Source organism: Mytilus trossulus, chromosome 12 (genome assembly GCF_036588685.1).
Source record: "Mytilus trossulus isolate FHL-02 chromosome 12, PNRI_Mtr1.1.1.hap1, whole genome shotgun sequence".
In the NCBI taxonomy this organism is placed as follows: domain Eukaryota; kingdom Metazoa; phylum Mollusca; class Bivalvia; order Mytilida; family Mytilidae; genus Mytilus; species Mytilus trossulus.
Genome location: NC_086384.1, coordinates 8,458,012 through 8,477,718, shown reverse-complemented (window position 1 = coordinate 8,477,718; position 19,707 = coordinate 8,458,012). Strand labels below are relative to the sequence as shown.

The following is a 19,707-nucleotide window of genomic DNA, read 5'->3' as shown; positions in this document are numbered from 1 at the left end:
TGATAGTATTTTTTAGCTTCTACCATTATATAAATAATTTTGATGTGTGGAAATGATATAAGTGTGTCTCAGTGTTCTATCACACCTGCACTGCAATTGCAGTTGTTATGTCGATTATCATACCAGCAAATATAAATAATACTGTGCGAATGTAGAGCTCTTATAATTTCTATATCAAATAGTAAACTTCAAATTTCTTGTTTTTTTTGTAGGTTTATGGAATGAAGAGTACCAATGGAAAGATAGCTTGGTCACATTTCATGCCTAAGTTATCTCCCTTTGATAGATATAAAAAAACATTACCATTGTTTGTACAACGTACCACGGCACATTTTCCTAATCCCCCACAGTGTGCAATTTTGGGCAGAGATATGGTATGTAGTTTATGTATATGAATTTTAAATATTAAGTTGAACTTCATCAAACATTCTATTTAGAAGAAATGGTATTTTGTAAAAGACCCTAGTCAGAATCTGAATTGTTTCTTTACATTGGAACTAACCAGTAAATATACTGAATAATTAGATATAAGAAGATATGGTATAAGTGCCAATGAGACACATCTTCATCCAAATCACAATTTGTAAAAGAAAAACCATTATAGGTCAAAGTACTGGTTTCAACATGGAGCTTTAGCTCAAGATATGGCAAAAATATATCTTGAAACACAATACTAATAGTAGTGGAATTTTATGATAAACAAACATAGTACAAACTTCCACGGGAAGGTACTTTGGAAAAGTAATAGCCGTTCTAACAACTTTAAAAATCTTATTTTGCACAGAAAAGTTATTTTAGCAACCTAATTTTAAATTTGAAATACATTATCCTGCCCTTAGTGTAATGAATATGGACCATAATTTGCTATTGGGCTCCGTTTCCTATAACTATAGAAAAGTGATAAAATGTGAATTACTGTAAGAAAAGTTGCAACTACATCTAAAGATGCCATTATTTTTATCAACATACAAGTGTATGCTACTCTTCCCTAGAATTTTTTTTAAAATATACGAATTTCAAAGATTCTACAACCGTATTTTTGTGTCGTTTCTCGCGTTACTTTTGGCTTCCGAAGAGCATAACGCTGACTGATTTATAGATAATCGTCACCGGCAAATTCGTAACTTTTGCTTTCAAATAACAAAGAACATCGACCAATAAGAATAGTGAGAAGAAAATGCCTAGAACTATAAGTATTTATGTAGCAGATGTAAGAACAGTTGCATGATTTTTGTGTCCGATTTCGTAACGCAATTTTTAGATGATGTTATCTGCTTTGTTGTAATAGAATGTTTAAAAACAATATGCAAATATGAACTCTCGCGAGATGTTCAAACAGTTAAATCCGAGATGATTTACATTCTTGTTTTGATCTTCGTAATAATTAAGTAAGAAAATTACGTTGTCGTTATGCGTTACATTTGACACGAAACAGAAGTCCAGTTATTTATTAAAATTGTTTTTGTCCTTAAGTTCTAACCATTTCCGGTCATACGTGAAACATGTGACTAACATGTGATAACGCCATTACGGCCGGATGTACGAAATACTAGGTCTAAACATTGTTTTTGTTTCCAAAGGGATGTTAGCAAACATAATCTGTAGACTTGTTTCGTCTTGTTTAAAAGAGGAAAATACAATTGTCAAAGAGATTGCGCCGGTGGTCTGTTATTTTTCCTATGTGCATAATGTTACATACGATCCTGTGTGAAAATAAATGCCCAATGACTTGACAAAATCGATTTCATATTTGACAGACGTTAGAACACACTTCTTTCCCGATAATGACGTGAAGAGTCCTTGGAAAAATCCATCGAAATTACGTCTCTTATCATTGTACCAATGCTCGTTGGATTGATTTAACTTCAGCAGTAAATATTACTGGATATTTTAGGTGAATAAATATAATTTAATAACAAATACATGTTAATATACCGTTACACTTAGAATGTACAAAGTTGGAATCCTGTCACAGTTTTTAATAAATATTTTTTATTCATGTTCTGCAAACACTTATCAGAAACGCAATAAACTTCAAAGGAGAAGTAAACTTTTACCATGCATGACTTGAAAGGAAGTTCTTTATTGATTTTATCCCACTAAAGTAGGTTAAAATGTGGAAACCATGTAGATGGTGTACAGGTCACAAGTATCACATTGTGCCTATTTTAAAGATTTTAATTCCAAGGTAAAAGTTTTTTTCTTTACTGGATTTAAAGAATGTTACATTGCCAATGATTTGGAATAAATTGTATATAACTGGAATATCAAAACCAAATATAAATACATTTTTTTTGCTTAAACATCAAGATACAACGATTATGGTATCCTGTATCAATGGAGAAAATATGGAAAATTCTGAATAAATTGTACTAGTTGTTTTCAAAACAAGCACATATTTAGGAGTTTTATAATACTGTTACATTTAAGATGGATTTAAAGAAAAAGTATACTGTTCAGATTATTTTAAGCAGATTTTGCAATAAAATAAAACTAAAAAAATGCTTTCGGTTTCTTATGGTTTCCTGTCAGGTTTAAAAAAAACTTTAATATAACATTGAAAATAGATTTTAAATATTAACATGAAGCAAGTAACACTAGTAATGGTGTTTATTTATGCCTTTTGAATTATATTGTGCAAAATAAAGAAAATAAAGATTGGTTTCCTGTTTGGTTTCCTGTCACGTAAACGGTGAATCAAAATGTATTAATTTTTTCTCGAAAAACTCAATTGTTCCATTCATACTATTGTAACACCAACACAACCCACAAAATAAAAGTTAAAATTTTAGAACTTATAAAAAAGGATACAAAAAGAAAACAAAGGCCGAATACCAAATTATGGTCCATATATGTTTTTAAAAAAAATACAAGATGTAAATAAAAAATATATTCCTTCCTGCAAGAAACAAAAAAATGGTAGTCTTCAACTTTTCTATATGTATTTATATATAAAACACACAAACCATAGTGTGCCATGTTCTTTGTAAAGAGTAATTTAAAAAAAATGGAAATAGAATTAATCTTATTTTGTTAGAAGCATGTCAAAACCATTGAAAAGAGATATACTTACAAAAATTCCTGGATAGTTTTAGATATCATCGGGAATATAGGAATTGACAGTGGTTATTAAATTACCTGATAATTCAAATACTCTTTTACCCCTTATAGTTTGTTGAATGCTTTGGAGATCAAATTTAATTTGTTACAAAGCCATGTGTAGAAAAGTTGTGTTAAAATACTAAAAAATATGTTGTTCTTTTTACAGAAAACAGGACATGGTGTGTTATATGCATTTAACCCTATCACAGGAGTGGCGTTGTCAGATATGCCACCTGAAGGTCTAGACCTAGGTTATAATGTACAACAAGCCTACATGGTAGGGGAAATGGATGAGAACTTCCTTAAAGGCATAGTTCTAATGGACTCTAATACACAGGTAATAGTTACATAATAGGTACTACTGAACAGGGCTTCATTGGGATTTATAGACTGTCTAAGGGAATGCTTCAAGACAAGTTACCACATGTATAGCTATAAAAAAAGTAAAATGTGTACTGAAATGAAAAAAAATAGTTTAAAGTGGAGTACTGATGAAATATGCAAAAAATAAAATAACAAAAATTCCAAATGATGAAGAAAATTAGAAGTGGAAAGTCCCTTTATAGCAAATAGCAAAATCAAAAGCTCAAACACATAAAAAAAATAGATAACAACTGTCATATTCATGACTTTGTACAGGTTTTCTCATGTAGAAAATATGTCCAATAGCACACTCTGGAGCTTAAAAATGATAGCATTTTGACAGTAGATCAATCATACATTTACATTCAACATAGCATGACAACTTTTGTTTTTATTTTAGATCCATGTTTATCCTCAGAGTTACAAATCAGTAGCCAGTAGTATCCACTCTTCTTTATACATGATGGTTGTAGATTTAGATACAGGGATGTTGAATGGATACAGAGTTGGCAAGGTCAGAGAAACAAAATATATTGTAAAGTACTTTATCCTTATAGGGTTTAAATTTTAGGATTCTAAGGGTCATTATGAAAACACAAGGCTTAATTTTACTCGGTTCTTGTCTCCGATTATGTACTTTCTAAGAATATAAATAAGGAAAGCATCAACCCTTTAAAATAATTTGCAATAGTCACTATAAAGTTTGGGGAATTGTTTCTTGTTTGTTTAAATAACTATTAGTATGTATGTTGATGATTTGTAACCAAAAGCATGTGAATTTGGTACCTTGAATCTGCAAATATACATTTGTTTTATAAAGCATATTGGAGGAAATCTAATACAAATACAACTGCTAATGATACAGTCTGCTTAAGGCAACTGATCTTTCTTGAACAATTATTATTTCCAAAGGTATATATAATATGAACAGAAAGACTTGTGGGATTATGGTGTTTGCAAATAAGACATCAACAAAAACAGATCTGCATACACACAAGAACTTCAAAAAATTTACAAGTGTTTCGAGTCTTGAGTTTTTTTGGTTTCTAAAAAATCCAAGAAAATAATTTTTGGGTAAAATTATATGATTGCTATAGAATTTCACATTACATTCATATATCATATATTATTTCATTTGGCAAAAACAAAACTTTCATTTTGCTTTAAAATTTACTATTAAAGTGTTGAATTATTTCTCATTATGATTTTAGAACATATGTGATTGCTTAGATTTAAACCAAATACATTCAATGAAGAAACTCAATAATTTCTTCGACACAAAGTTGAATATTTTTATTGCTTCTATGTAACTTTTTGTGTATGTTTTAAAAGTAAACATAATATCTTACAGGATTTAAAAGGAGAGAAAGTTTGGAATGTCAACCTACAGAAGAAACAGCAAATTATCAAAGATGTAGTGTTTAAAAGATACAATGGTAATTATGTATTTATATAAAAAAGAAGATGTGGTATGATTGCCAATGAGACAACTATCCACAAAAGACCAAAATGACACAAACAGTAACAACTATAGGTCACCGTACAGCCTTCAACAATGAGCAAAGCCCATACCGCATAGTCAGCTATAAAAGGCCCCAATAAGACAATGTAAAACAATTCAAACGAGAAAACTAACGGCCTTATTTATGTTGTTTTATGTAAGTGTGTTTCTCCATCTACAATGAAAGTGTGCAATGTAAATCTACATGATGGTTTATATATCAACTCAATTATTGAAAACAAAAAAAAACTTTCAAATGTTGGTTCTGTTCTTTTAGATTGCTAACTTCTTTTACATAGAGTAAACGAAGGTTTACACATTTTTGTCGAGCCTTCGACTTTAGGAGAAAAAGCGAGACTAAGCGATCCTACATTCCGTCGTCTGCGTCGTTGTCGGCGGCGTCCACAAATATTCACTCTGTGGTTAAAGTTTTTGAAAGTTTAATAACTTTCTTAACCTATACTGGATTTCTACTAAACTTGGACAGAAGCTTGTTTATCATCACAAGATAGTATCCAGAAGTAAATTTTGTAAAAATAAAATTCCATTTTTTCCGTATTTTACTTATAAATGGACTTAGTTTTTTCTGGGGGGAAACATAACATTCACTCTGTGGTTAAAGTTTTTAGAATTTTAATAACTTTCTTAAACTATCCTGGGTTTGTACCAAACTTGGACAGAAGCTTGTTTATGATCATAAGATAGTATCCAGAAGTAAATTTGTAAAAAAAATAATTCTTTTTTTTTTTTCATATTTTACTTTTAAATGGACTTAGTTTTTCTGCGGGGAAACATTACATTCACTCTGTGGTTAAAGTTTTTTAAATTTTAATAACTTTCTTAAACTATCCTGGGTTTGTACCAAACTTGGACAGAAGCTTGTTTATGATCATAAGATAGTATCCAGAAGTAAATTTTGTAAAAAAAATAATTCTTTTTTTTTCATATTTTACTTTTAAATGGACTTAGTTTTTCTGCGGGGAAACATTACATTCACTCTGTGGTTAAAGTTTTTAAAATTTTAATAACTTTCTTAAACTATCCTGGGTTTGTACCAAACTTGGACAGAAGCTTGTTTATGATCATAAGATAGTATCCAGAAGTAAATTTTGTAAAAAAAATAATTCTTTTTTTTTCATATTTTACTTTTAAATGGACTTAGTTTTTCTGCGGGGAAACATTACATTCACTCTGTGGTTAAAGTTTTTAGATTTTAATAACTTTCTTAAACTATACTGGGTTTGTACCAAACTTGGACAGAAGCTTATTTATGTTCATAAGATAGTATCCAGAAGTAAATTTTGTAAAAAGATAACTCCATTTTTTCTGTATTTTACTTTTAAATGGACTTAGATTTTCTTCCAGTTAACATTACATACAGTCTGCAGTTAAATTTTTTAAAACATTTATTAGATTCATTAACTAGCCTAGATATTTACCAAACTTGGACAGAAGGTTCCTACAATTATAAGATAGTATCAAGAGGAATGTTTTTATTGATATTTTTCCTCATTGTTGTTGAGCCTGTGATTTACAGCAAAAGTAGGCGAGACACTGGGTTCCGCGGAACCCTTACAAATTTTTTTTTAAAACTTAATAATATTTAAGTGATTATTATTAAAGTAATAGACTGAACATTATCAAATAATTCAATTTTGGATGTAACTTGTCTTCTGATTGGCTTACGTTATTTTGTTATGAGCCCATAAACATAATTTAGTCATGTGATCGTGACGTCATCAACGTTTTTTCATGGTCTCTACGGTATAAAATGGAATTAAGAATTAAATTATAAGAAATGACTGTAATAATTTTTCTGTCTATTCAAAATAACATAAAAAATGTGGTGCACACTGTTAAATAACCCGCTATGTGCGTTATTCAGTGTGCACCACATTTTTTATGTTATTTTTTTATAGACAGAAAAGAATATTACAGTCATTCCATAAATAGAAAAATTACATTGTTTCACTAATAGTTATATGTTTATTCTTTCATTAATTTGTTTTCAGAACATGTCCACTCTCAAGGTCGTGTCCTTGGTGACAGGAGTGTATTGTATAAATACATTAATCCTAATCTGGCAGTTGTTGTAGCTGAAGGAGAAGATACATCTAGTTCTTCACAGAAAAGTAAGGTTACCAATGGTGACATATATTTTTTTAGATAACAGAAAAGTATGTCACATAAAGGATGAATAGTAAAATTGAGAATGGAAATGGGGAATGTGTCAAAGAGACAACAACGTGACCAAAGAAAAAACAACAGCAGAAGGTGTCCTTCCGCTGGCCCCTAGGTCTGCTTTGAAGACCAAAGTTTTTCACATTATTGTCATGTGTGTATCTATGGTTACAAGGTCAGGTAACTAACACATTTCGTGACAGATGCTTGTTAATAATTAATTGAAGTAAGAATAAAACACATCAAGTTTTCTTTTAGCATGTTTAGAGCAATAGCCCTGAACGAATTGTAAACTGTTTTTTTTAAATCAAATATGTAATATATCAAACAAGTGAAGAACACTATGGAGGATAGTACTTCTATGCACAAAATATGTTTAGGGAATAACTCATCAGGTATGCTTGACACCAACATTTTGATATTAGCGTATCTTATAAGACAGCATTATGTTTCTTGGAAAACAATTTAAAATGGTAGTTACATCACAGAATACATTTATTCATTCTTTTTTTCTTAAATTTTTTCAGCAGGTCCAGGAAATTTTGTGAATATCTACTTAATTGACAGTGTCAAAGGTCATATTGTTTTCCATGGCAACCACAGAAGAGCCAAAGGACCAGTTCATATTATACACAGTGAGAACTGGGTAGTGGTAGGTTGATTTGATATTGATATATTCTATTTAAGGTGGTACCTAACACTACAGGGAGATAACTCTGTAAAATCAGCTTAATGTTTTAATTACATTGTGTTGTAAAGGGAATAATAAGCTTCTCAATGATCAAAATTGTAACTTTTCTGACAAAACGGTTGGTTCAAAATTTTTGAAATTTTATATTTTTGTAAAAGGGTCAAAGTAAATACTTTGTCAAAATTTTATGAAAATTAAACGAGCCAATTTTTTTTTAGTGAAAGTGTTGGGTACCACCTTAAGCTTTCAGAATTGTTCTCACTTTCACATTTAGTATGTCTGAAATCTAATTAAATTACCTACAAATACAATAGTCTGTCAAATGGTAGATACAGTAATGTAAAAAGAACATCTTGAGATTCTGTAGAATACTTTCCCTCAAATACATAGACATATTCTTTGATACAGAATTGAGTTTAGTTCCTGTTGTTCATCAAAAGATTGAATTACAAAACTTAAACATACAAAATTATGTAAATGTTGTCCTGCAAATATATATTGTGAATTTTAAATATGTTTGAAATTTTACAGTTCTTCAGTTTTTGGGATATGCTTAATTTCCATTTGATCATTATATAAGCAGGTTTACTACGAGACAATATTGGTAAAAAAATGTCTTCGTCTATTCAAAAAATGAAAAAAAATTATATATATTTAAGAGTTGCTTGATATGTTTTTAGTATGATTATTACAACCAGAAGAGTAGGAGGAAAGAAGTATCGGTATTAGAACTGTTTGAAGGAAAGGAACAGAGTAATTCTACGGCCTTCTCAAGTCATACTGCTCCACATGAACCACTGGTTCTCAGACAGTCCTTTATATTACCAATGCCTATATATACAATGGCTACCACTATCACAGAGAAAGGAATTACTAGTAAATCTGTGTTATGTAAGTAATGGTTCTCAGACAGTTCTTTATATTACCTATGCCTATATATACAATTTCTCATCACTTGCGTCTGTCATCCTTCGTAGTCTGTCGTCGTTTTTAACTTTTATAAAAATCTTCTCTGAAACTACTGGGCCAAATTTACCCAAACTTGGCATCAATCATCATTGGGGTATCTAGTTTAAAAAATGTGTCGAGTGACCCTGCCACCCAACCAAGATGGCTGTCATGGCTTAAAAAAGAACATAGGGGTAAAATGTAGATTTTGGCTTATAACTCTGAAACCAAAGCATTTACAGAAAATCTGATGGGGTAACATTGTTTATTAGGGCAACATCTAACTGCCCTGAAATTTTCGGATGAATAAGACAACTGGTTGTTGGGTAGCTACCCCCCAATTTGCAATTTTAAAGACATTTTTAAAGACATTTTGCGTTTTTTGGTTATTATCTTGAATACTATTATAGATAGAGATATACTGTAAACAGCAATAACAGTCAGCAAAGTAAGATCTAATAATTAGTCAACATGATCTTAAGGAGTTATTACCCTTTATAGTCAATTTTAATCAATTTTCATTAATTTGGTAAATTTTGGTAAATTTTTACAAAACATTTTCCTCTGTATCTTAAGCAACAAGTCTATATAGATAGAGAAAATTGTAAGTAGCAAAAATGTTCAGTAAAGTAAGATCTACAAACACATCACCATCACCAAAAAACAATTTTGTCATGAATCCATCTGTGTTCTTTGTTTTAAATGCCCATAGACCAATATGAGCAACACAGGCTCTTTAAAATAACTACTTTGAATTTTATGCAACCATTTATAGCTTGAATCAAATGTTTTACATTGTATGGTTTCTTGTAATTTTAAGGATACTAATTTTCCTTCATTGAAGAAAAATTATATTTTCAGTGATATATGATGTCTTAATTTTGCCAAAGTCTGCATGAGAGCCAAAAAGAAAACCTTTATTTAAATTGAACATGAAAATTTTGTGGTTATCCAATACCTCAAATAATAATGAATGAATTTTATAATGTAGTCTAATTTTTCAGTTGCATTGGTTCATGGAGGTCTACTGTCTTTACCAAAAGCATTTATAGATCCAAGAAGACCAGTCATACCAACACAGGAAACTATGTAAGTTAATTTATATCTTCATGTAATAAGTGTTGATTCAGATGTATGTACACATGATAAGTTTGTAAAGTTTGATAAGAAGCACTATTGGTTTCAATAAAATTGAGAATGGAAATGGGGAATGTGTCAAAGAGACATCAACCCGACCATAGAAAAAACAACAGCAGAAGGTCACCAATAGGTCTTCAACGTAGCAAGAAATTCCCGCACCTGGAGGCGTCCTTCAGCTGGCCCCTGAACAAATATGTACTAGTTCAGTGATAATGAACACCATACTAATTTCCAAATTGTACACAAGAAACTGAAATTAAAATAATACAAGACTAACAAAGGCCAGAGGCTCCTGACTTGGGACAGGCGCAAAAATGTGGCAGGGTTAAACATGTTTGTTAGATCTCAACCCTCCCCCTATACCTCTAGCCAATGTAGAAAAGTCTCTTTGGGTACTAAGTTAAAATTAGTATAAACATAATTGTGTTTGTGAAATCCCCATTCTAGATTTGTTCATTAGTTTTGGGATGGTCATTGTCTGCAGGTTTGGGGTGATATTTGGCACATTTTTGTATAACGATGACTTATAATTGCAGATCAAATTTCACTTTTATGCCCCATTTATGGGCATTATGTTTTCTGGTCTGTGCTTCCGTCCGTTCGTTCATCCGTTCGTCCGTCCGTCTGTCCCACTTTAAAGTTGTTGAGGTCGTTTTTGATGAAGTTAAAGTCCAATCAACTTGAAACATGGTAAACATGTTCCCCCCTATGATATGATCTTTCTAATTTTAATGCCAAATTAGATTTTTTACCCCATTTTCACGGTCCACTGAACATAGAAAATGATAGTGCAGAAGGGGCATCAGTGTACTTGGGACACATTCTTGTTTATGTAAGTTTGATGGAATTAAAGTTTTTGGACTTCAAAATTTAATGTTCTATTGTTATTGTTCAGAATTTTATTGTTATGCCATCATATATATCATAATTTTCATTATCATTTAATATATGGAAAAAATAGGGAATTTACATGGTACATGTATATGTTATCTTTCAGGGAGGAAGGAATTATACCCTATATACCAGAGCTACCTGTATCAACAGAAGCTATAATTAACTATAACCAGAGTATATATAATATAGTAGGCATACATACATCACCAGCTGGCCTGGAGTCTACTTCATTAGTATTAGCATATGGACTAGGTAAGTTTAAGTCGCCAAAGTATATAGATATAGGAAGATGTGGTGTGAGTGCCAATGAGACAACTCTCCATCCAAATAACAATTTAAAAAAAAAAAGCAGGCGTGTATGAGTATGAATACATCCAAACGTCGTAATATTGAAGAAACAATAAATATTTAAACATGTGAAAGCTCTCTCACAGACAAACAACCAATAACTGAAAAAATATAAGGGCATACACTACATTGTTTTAAGGTGAACCAAAAATTTAAATCTGCAATGAATGAAAAAAAATCTTTTGGCTTGTATGCAGTTTTTGACAAAACCACAAAATCAAATATCAATGAAAGTAGAACTTTCTCGTAATCCACAAGTATTGGTACCCATTTAGATAAATGAATTCACTGCAATCAAAATGCTTTCAAATTTTTTTTTAAAAAAAGCTAAATAAATTCAGTAGCAAATACAGTCTTCAAAAAAATAAAAATGCAATAGGTCTTTGATTCTGCCTAGTCTTCAAACAGTTATGAATAAATTCAACTGCAACTTTAAAAGATATATTATCAACAATTATTTCTCAAATGGCAAAAATCATTAAGATATGACAAAAGTAATCAGTGACAAGTATCTTGATGTAAAATAAGCAATGAGCAATTGAAATAAAAAAGTACATTTTTTGTCAAATCGAAAATACAGTTGTATAGAGCAATAGAATATGTTATAATACCTAAAATTAGAAATTGTCCTTATATTTGTTAAATAATATTTTTTTGCTTTTTCAGATTTATTTTTTACAAGAGTGCAACCGTCAAAGATGTTTGATGTACTAAAAGAAGATTTTGACTTTTATTTGATATCATTAGTGATGCTGGCTATGATTTTAGTTACACTTATTACACAGAAACTAGCAGCTAGAAAAGCTTTGAACAAAGCCTGGAAATAAAAATATTTGTATATCTAACTTATAATACAGTGAACAGATCTCCTCATTAATGTTACATGTGCATGTTAGTGATGTTTATGCTTGAAGAATATTTAAACAGATATATATATCAAAATAATTGCATGTCATGTGCCAGCTGGTAATTCTATCTTTCTCAGAAATCTTGGCACTTATTTTTTTAAAATATGACTATAATTTTTAAATATCAAGTGTCAAATACATTCAACCAAAATAAATTAGTAATTATACACACTTTTCGTCTAAATTTTTCAAAATCATTTTGAAATGTTGGACCTACATTCTGATCTATAAGTGAACACATTGTCAATTGAAACTCTTATTTAACAGTCTTTTAAAAAGTCAATATTGAAATTGTAGAATAAAGTTAATGGGGGGAATTATATGTTGGAAAGCATTTACCCAATTATTGCATTTTACCATGTGCGACTGTGTTCTAATAATGAGTGCATTATTTACAGCCAAAAGTTAATTCAAAAATTGTAATTACTGTTGTATGTATTGGTGCAATAATTATAGTTTCTTTAGAATAACATGTGCTATGCTATTGTTTTTGTTTGTGTTTTTGTGCATATCCATTGAGTGTGTATATGGAATGCTTTCTAAACCAATAACCTTCATGTCCATTCCAGCTGATATTTATAATTATTATAAGAAAAAAATAAACAAAATGTTGTACTATGCTATTTTTCATTGATTATTTTGTTGTGTATAAATACCATTGATGTTAGATATCTGTATATTGTAACTCAATAAATATGATCATTTTCGAATTTGTCAACATCACAAATATCACCAACAATTCCACAATGGATGGTGAGAAAAAGTGAATACAAGGTTATACATGTAGTAGTGTAAATGATATAAAAGTATGTACTTCTATATAAATTACTTGGCATCAAGTTTTCATTTGATGGTAACACATATCTAAACCACACTCTGCTGATTCATTACAGTTTAAGGTGGTACCCAACACTTTAACTAAAATTAATTTGGCTTGTTTAATTTTCTTAAAATTTTGACAAAGTATTTACTTTGACCCTTTGACAAAAATATTAAAATTTCAAAAAATTTGAACCAACTGTTTTATCAGAAAAATTACACTGGTTATATAGCAGTTTGACAAAAACTTTTTGTGATCCTTGAAAAGCTTAATTTTCCCTTTACAACACAACGTAATTAAAATGTTTAGCTGATTTTACAGAGTTATCTCCCTGTAGTGTAAGGTACCACCTTAAGTCAATTTGATACCATCTATTTTGCAATTGATGCTCACAAATCAATAATATTTCATCTGCTAAGTTGTAGGTTTATTTGTGTATGAATTGTTTGTACAAAGCATACCATTCCTTACAAATTCAGTCGTATTATGGAGCCATTTTTTTTCGTATGTCATTTTGTATATTGAAGTATGAAATGTATGAGTCATTCAGTGTAATTTTGATATTGTTTTGATACTGTGTCTTTACAGTATGAAATCTTTGAGTCATTAAATGATTTGTCATTGTAGTTTTGACTGTTTTATTCCTTATACGATGCATGTCTTGAATTTGAATGCAATGTTGCTTTATTTTTTATTTCATAAGTCATACATTTTCATAGACATTTTGGTGTTTTGTGGATAGTTGTCTCCTTGGCAATCATACCACATCTTCTTTTTTATAAGATAGAGGTTAGAGTACGGTATGGACCAGCTTGGTGGCCATGGTCTCATTGTAGCATGTTCAGCTCAAGTGTGTCGGCCATATGTTTGAGTTCGGTAATGACAAACTAAAGATTTTAAAACTGTTATTGGTTGCTTCTTCACCAAGCAAGTGGAGTTTAGGAGCAAGAGCAAAGAATGGTCTTCTATGTGTAAAGACTCATCAGTGACGCTCGAATCTAATAAAGTTGAAAAAGGCCAAATAAAGTACGAAGGTGAAGAGCATTGAGGATCAAAGTTCCTAAAAAATTTGCCAAATACAGCTAAGGTAATCTATGCCTGAGGAAGAACAGTTTTAGTATTTCAAAAAATTCAAAATTTTGTACACAGTTAATTTATAAATATAACCATATCAATGACAATTCATGTCAGCACAAAATGTGCAGACTACTGGTCTTGTGATACCCTCGGGAAATAAATCTCCACCAGCAGTTGCACTGACCCATGTGTCAGAATCATTTGAATTAATAGGTAACCTTGTTTACTAGCACTGTACAAATCCAGCTCAGCCTTTCAGTATTGTACAAAGATGGTTCATATTGCTATCATGTTAAAAATTGTTTACATTTTCTCTTGCTGAATATGCATTTGCTTTAACTGTTTAACACTAGTAATTTTTTAGCTCTTTATAGGTTGCTGTTCAGTGCGAAACCAAGACAACATTTTGAAGGACGTACTTTGACCTATAATTGTCTAATTTTCGTCAAGCCTGTGACTTTAGTGGTAGAAAGCTCAACATAGGAATAATAGGAAAAGTGATCTGGCGTTTAAAAGCTTTATATTTTAGAAAGTGGAAGTCCTTGATGCTCCATACTTTGTATATACAGTGGTACCTGTGTAATTCAACACACTGAGGAACCAGAAGAAAATGTCAGATTAAGCAGGGAGTCGGAACACTCAGTTTTTTTACTGCCAGGAATGGCATACTTTTAATTGGGACCATGATAATGTGTGAGTAAAAGCAGGATGTTGGAATACTCAGTTTTTTTACTGCAAGGATAGGCATATTTTTAATTGGGACCATGATAATGTGTGAGTTAAAGCAGGATGTTGTAATATTCAGGTGTCAGATTAAGCAGGTTACGCTGTAGATACCTTATGTTATGAAGTTTCTGTCTGTCACATGTCCATTGTCCTTGACCTTATTTTTATGGTTCAGAGACTACTTGAAAAAAAGTTTAGATATTTTGTAATTTTAATTTCTCTCTTATTATGAGAAATAGGATAACTATATTTGGTATATGCATACATTGGTCCTCATGGCTGTCAGACAGTTTTCACCAGACCTTGACCTCATTTCATGGATCAGTGAGCAAGGTTAAGTTTTGGTGGTCAAGTCCATATCTCAGATACTAGAACCAATAGGTCTAGTATAATTGGTGTATGGAAGGATTGTAAGGTGTAGATGTCCAACTGGCAGGTGTCATCTGACCTTGACCTCATTTTCATGGTCCAGTGGTCAAAGTTCATTTTTTTAGTTCGTCTTTTTTCTAATATTACATGTATATGCAATAGGTCAACTATATTTGTTGTATGGAAATATTTCATGATGTGCATGTCAGTCTCACATGTTTTATTTGACCTTGATCTTATTTTCATGGTTCATTGCTCAGCATTAAGTTTTTGTGTTTTAGACTGTTTTTTTTTAAAACTATAAGTGATAGGTCAATTATATTTGTATGGAAGGATTATAAGCTGTTCATGTCTGTCTGACTGACTGACCTAAGTTTTTGTGTTTTAGACTGTGTTTTTTTAAAACTATAAGTGATAGGTCAATTATATTTGTATGGAAGGATTGTACGCTGTTCATGTCTGCCTGGCATGGTTCATCTGAACATGACCTCATTTTTAGGGTTGATTGGTCAATGTTTAGTTTTCTTGGTTAAGTCTGTTTCTTAGAAACATTAAGCAATAGGTCAACTGTATTTAGTGTATTAATGATTGTAAGGTGTATATTGTACATGTATTTCTTCTTTTGGTTAATATGACCTTGACCTCATTTTCTTGGTCTGGATCATGTTAAGTTAATGTTATAGTTGAAGTTAAGTTTTATATTGATGAATATTAACATAATTTCACTGATTAGTAAAGAAGGCAACACATTTCAGCATGTGCACTCTTGTTATACATTTTGACTTGGATGGAGAGTTATCTCATTAGCATTCATACCACATCTTCTTATTTCTACATATCACTGATTTCACTTTCGGTTTACAGTTAGGGTTTTCTGTCTCTTTGGCTTATTAGTCCCTTTTAAATCATTATATAATGAGGGGGGATAGGAGGGGTCCTGATCCTGAAATCCCGGGCTAAAAAACACGAGATCCCGAAATCCCAGGATTATAAACATGAAATTCGGAGGTCCCGAAATTTAAAAAAAGAATTCCTGGATCCCCAAAGGGTCAATCCCAAAATCCTGAGCTTAAAAACACCTAATCCCAGAGTCCTGATAAAGGTCCTATCCCCCTCTATAATGTATAACCATGCAAAGCTGATAAATGGTCTAGATTTTGAAGTGCCTTTAAAATACACCTCATGAAGAATACAATTACTACATGGTCGACTTTAATAAAGAAATTTGAGTTGAAATACTTAAAATCAAAAACATTTATTTTCATTATCATGATTGTCAACAATTGTTTACATGTCTATCAACTATAAATTAAAATTGCACCTTTATCAAACTTACAAATATCAAAAATAATATTAATCATCACAATGATTACATAATAAACCATCTGGAATGTAAAGACAATTACATGTGACTTAGAAATATTTAACTCGCACAAACACATGTCGGTTACTTGAACCAATTAAATACGGTTATATTAATTTCATCCTGACTTGATTTATTTTGTCATAGATTGTATGACTCTTGAAGTAGAGATAAAAGAGGCATTTAAGATTCTAAAACATGTAAAACTTGCTTAAACTTTGAAATATATCTATATAAATGAATATCTCTAGAGGAAAAGCAATACTGGTATCTTTTTTGCTTCATGTTAACAACATACTGAGTATAATTAATTTCTTGAATACATAAATCTAATACATGACTACTCAATTTTCTCATACATTGTCATAAATACAGTGTATATCTATATATATGTGCAGCTTTTATTTCTCAAATTGTGTCTTAATTTTTTTCCAAATTCTAATATTCAGAATCAAAACTTCCAAGCTTTTATTCATCAAATTTTTCTCAATATTGTCAAAGTTCTAATTTTCAGAATCTATCAACTATAAAATAATTTTGATATACATTTTTGGTATTTTCCCAGCTTTCATATACATGATATAGATATATATTCATCAAATTGTTTTTCTATTTTGTCCAAATTCTGATATTCAAGTACTACATTTGTACTTCTAATCTTGTCCTTTCATTGAGTTGTTATTAATTGTTTTTCTTTCTGTAGAGTTTTGTATTGTTCTTTAAGATGTATTACTTTGGATTTTAGATTTGACACTTTTATTACACTGTCTGTAGCTTGTTTAAAATAAGCCTGACTCTGACGTAAACTTTGTGGTACTAAAACACCAAACCATTTAATTGGGTCTTTGTAATTTTTGGTATTGTTTGAATTTTTTTGAGTTAATTGTTCTACATTTTCTGACCCAATAGTTTCCACATTGTCTTTCCCTCCACTTTTACGCTGTCTCAAACCTTCAGAAACTGGATCTTTCAAACTCTCATCCAAACAACTGTTTGCGTTTACTAATTCAAACATCTTGTCGACACAGTCATCATCATCATCATCATCATCATCTTTTTCTGTAACCAAGACCACTTTGGAAGCTTTCATATTATTTTCATCGTACTGTGAAACACCGACAGACTTGGCCCCCATATTGTATCTAGCCCTCGACATCATCAAGAATCCACTTTTCATTATATTTTCTAGATCTGCTTGTTCCTGGTAAAGTTCTCCAACGCATTCGAAAAATTCAACCAAAACTTCATCTAATCTTTTGTTTACAGCATCCATAGTTGATGGTTTCTTTTCACTCATATTCTTTTATCCTATCAGAAAAATAGAAAAATTGATTTAAGGAAAACTTGGTACATGAATAGCACAAATGTACTTACACACCTTAAAATTCAAACATACATTTGATACATCGTGTACATGTACATTACATGTATGCATGATATGTGCATTCTTCTAAAACTTAATGGATTTCTCTCGCCATATATTGTTAAGTACAATCATTACAATGGTAAATCTTCTTTTCTAATTTCAAAATGCTAAACTTTATACTGTATACATGTATAGTCACCAATCCAGAATACTCAAATGCCAGGTACATGTATTCATGTACAAACATGTACAATGTATGTACATGTATTACTGTGGATTCATTTATTTTCGTGGGTACCAATTTTCGTGGTTTGAGGAAAACTTGTATATTCTTGGATATTTAAATTCGTGGTTTTAGTAAAGTCTCCATACATTCCTTAAGAAAATATGTAATTCGTTGAACATTTAAATTCATGGTTCTTCTGTATCCACAAAATCCACGAAAATTGGTATCCAACGAATACTAATGAATCCACAGTAAGCCATTCAGGTATTTTCAACTTCTGTAATTATTAAACACAAAATAGAAATGATAATTCCTGAAAGTAGCCAGTACCTTTGCACAATGTAGCATTGGTCAATACAGCAAATTTGTGTTTACTTTACATTTATAATTATGTTTTAACCTGAACAAAATATTTGTGGTAAATTATTTCTCAAATCTATATTCTAGCATTTTCATGATTTATAACTCATCTTTTTAATATAATATGGTTAACATGGTGACGATGCCTTCAACATGTTCAATTATTTACTTAAATGTTAGTAAATGCTGTAGGATATATTTATTTCATTTTGTGCTGGATAAACTGGAAATGATGTTTGTTCTATAGGTACTTAATCACAGCAGTGCTAATTGTCAATTATGAGAATAAAATCAATTTGTTGAATAATTCTTGCAATACAAACATGAAAAAAATGCATATATAGCATCATAGTTTTCCAACCACTCGTTCAACATGGGAACAGAAGTGACGTCAATGCCCCTAGACAAACAAATGATGTTCACTAAAACCAAAGTTTTTGACTGAAACATGTGAAATGCATCCAACTCTAATCTATTATTAGCATGAGACTCACTCATTTCATGTGTTTTTGGCGGTGATTGTGGCCAAATCTCATGCATTTGCTTCATGAAACTTTACAGTATTGTTGATTATTATATCTTAACGGTAAATTACCAACTGTAAAATGAAGGGGGTCTCATTGGGGGGTTTTGATCCAAGATCCCGCTTACTGTTTTGTCAGATTCCTGTTTCCCGTTTACACTATGTACGTAAGCAATTCTCATTTTTTTGTCATTTCCTCAATTCCTGGGTCCTGCAAGACCTTATTTCCCATTTTCACGACATATTAATTTGACTTTCACATGTCACGCTTACAAAAAAACGGCAATCCCCCATCATGCTTAGACCCCAATGAGACCCACGATGAAGAGCAGCAATACATATAATAAAACTAAAATGATGGTTCTTTTCCTTTATCAAGTTTATCTGGTATTTTTTTTCTCATGACAATTTACCCAACCACCTGTATTTTCTTTATAGGATTGGGCTTGAACTGAACAAAGCTATGGTTGACGTAGTTATAAGACCTACACGGTACACCTACATCAACATAATCACCAGGTTCAGGTTGTAATAAGATTCAAGTCATTCAGGGTAAACTCCAGGTAAGTATCGAATAAAAATCACGCGGGACATTTAAAAACAAATTAAATATCACATTTCCGGTGATACATTGATTTATGTGTTTTCTTCTATAACACGTTTTGCAGTTTAGTTCAAATTAAAAAAATGTTATGAAATATTTTTTTAAATATATTTCTAGTATCTTTTATTAATAGGTGGTCATAAATATTGAAATAACAAATCACGATTTTAGAGTCGGTTACTCTCCTAGAAGGTTTT

The 19,707-nt window shown here is 30.9% G+C and overlaps 2 protein-coding genes across 7 annotated transcripts in view; one reads left to right on the top strand and one right to left on the bottom strand.

Annotated features, from left to right (window-relative positions):
- LOC134693379 (ER membrane protein complex subunit 1-like) overlaps positions 1-13,522 on the top strand; it is a 31,820-nt gene extending 18,298 nt beyond the window's left edge. The window contains exons 16-25 of one of the 2 annotated variants that reach the window (XM_063554166.1): positions 213-374; positions 3,269-3,439; positions 3,866-3,979; positions 4,817-4,901; positions 6,979-7,098; positions 7,675-7,799; positions 8,519-8,729; positions 9,791-9,875; positions 10,924-11,072; positions 11,835-13,522. In XM_063554166.1, coding sequence (XP_063410236.1) covers positions 213-374; positions 3,269-3,439; positions 3,866-3,979; positions 4,817-4,901; positions 6,979-7,098; positions 7,675-7,799; positions 8,519-8,729; positions 9,791-9,875; positions 10,924-11,072; positions 11,835-11,995 — 1,383 coding nt within the window. In that variant the 3' untranslated portion in view covers positions 11,996-13,522. Of the gene's footprint in view, positions 1-212; positions 375-3,268; positions 3,440-3,865; positions 3,980-4,816; positions 4,902-6,978; positions 7,099-7,674; positions 7,800-8,518; positions 8,730-9,790; positions 9,880-10,923; positions 11,073-11,834 lie in introns of those variants that run through there. The other variant, XM_063554167.1, reaches the window with a different exon arrangement.
- A 2,785-nt stretch (positions 13,523-16,307) lies between these two features.
- LOC134693380 (coiled-coil domain-containing protein 115-like) overlaps positions 16,308-19,707 on the bottom strand; it is a 483,686-nt gene continuing 480,286 nt past the window's right edge. For 2 of the 5 annotated variants that reach the window (XM_063554172.1, XM_063554171.1), the window contains exon 2: positions 16,308-17,739. In XM_063554172.1, the coding sequence (XP_063410242.1) occupies positions 17,099-17,728 (630 nt within the window). In that variant the 5' untranslated portion in view covers positions 17,729-17,739 and the 3' untranslated portion in view covers positions 16,308-17,098. Of the gene's footprint in view, positions 17,740-19,319; positions 19,489-19,707 lie in introns of those variants that run through there. The other 3 variants (XM_063554168.1, XM_063554169.1, XM_063554170.1) reach the window with 3 other exon arrangements.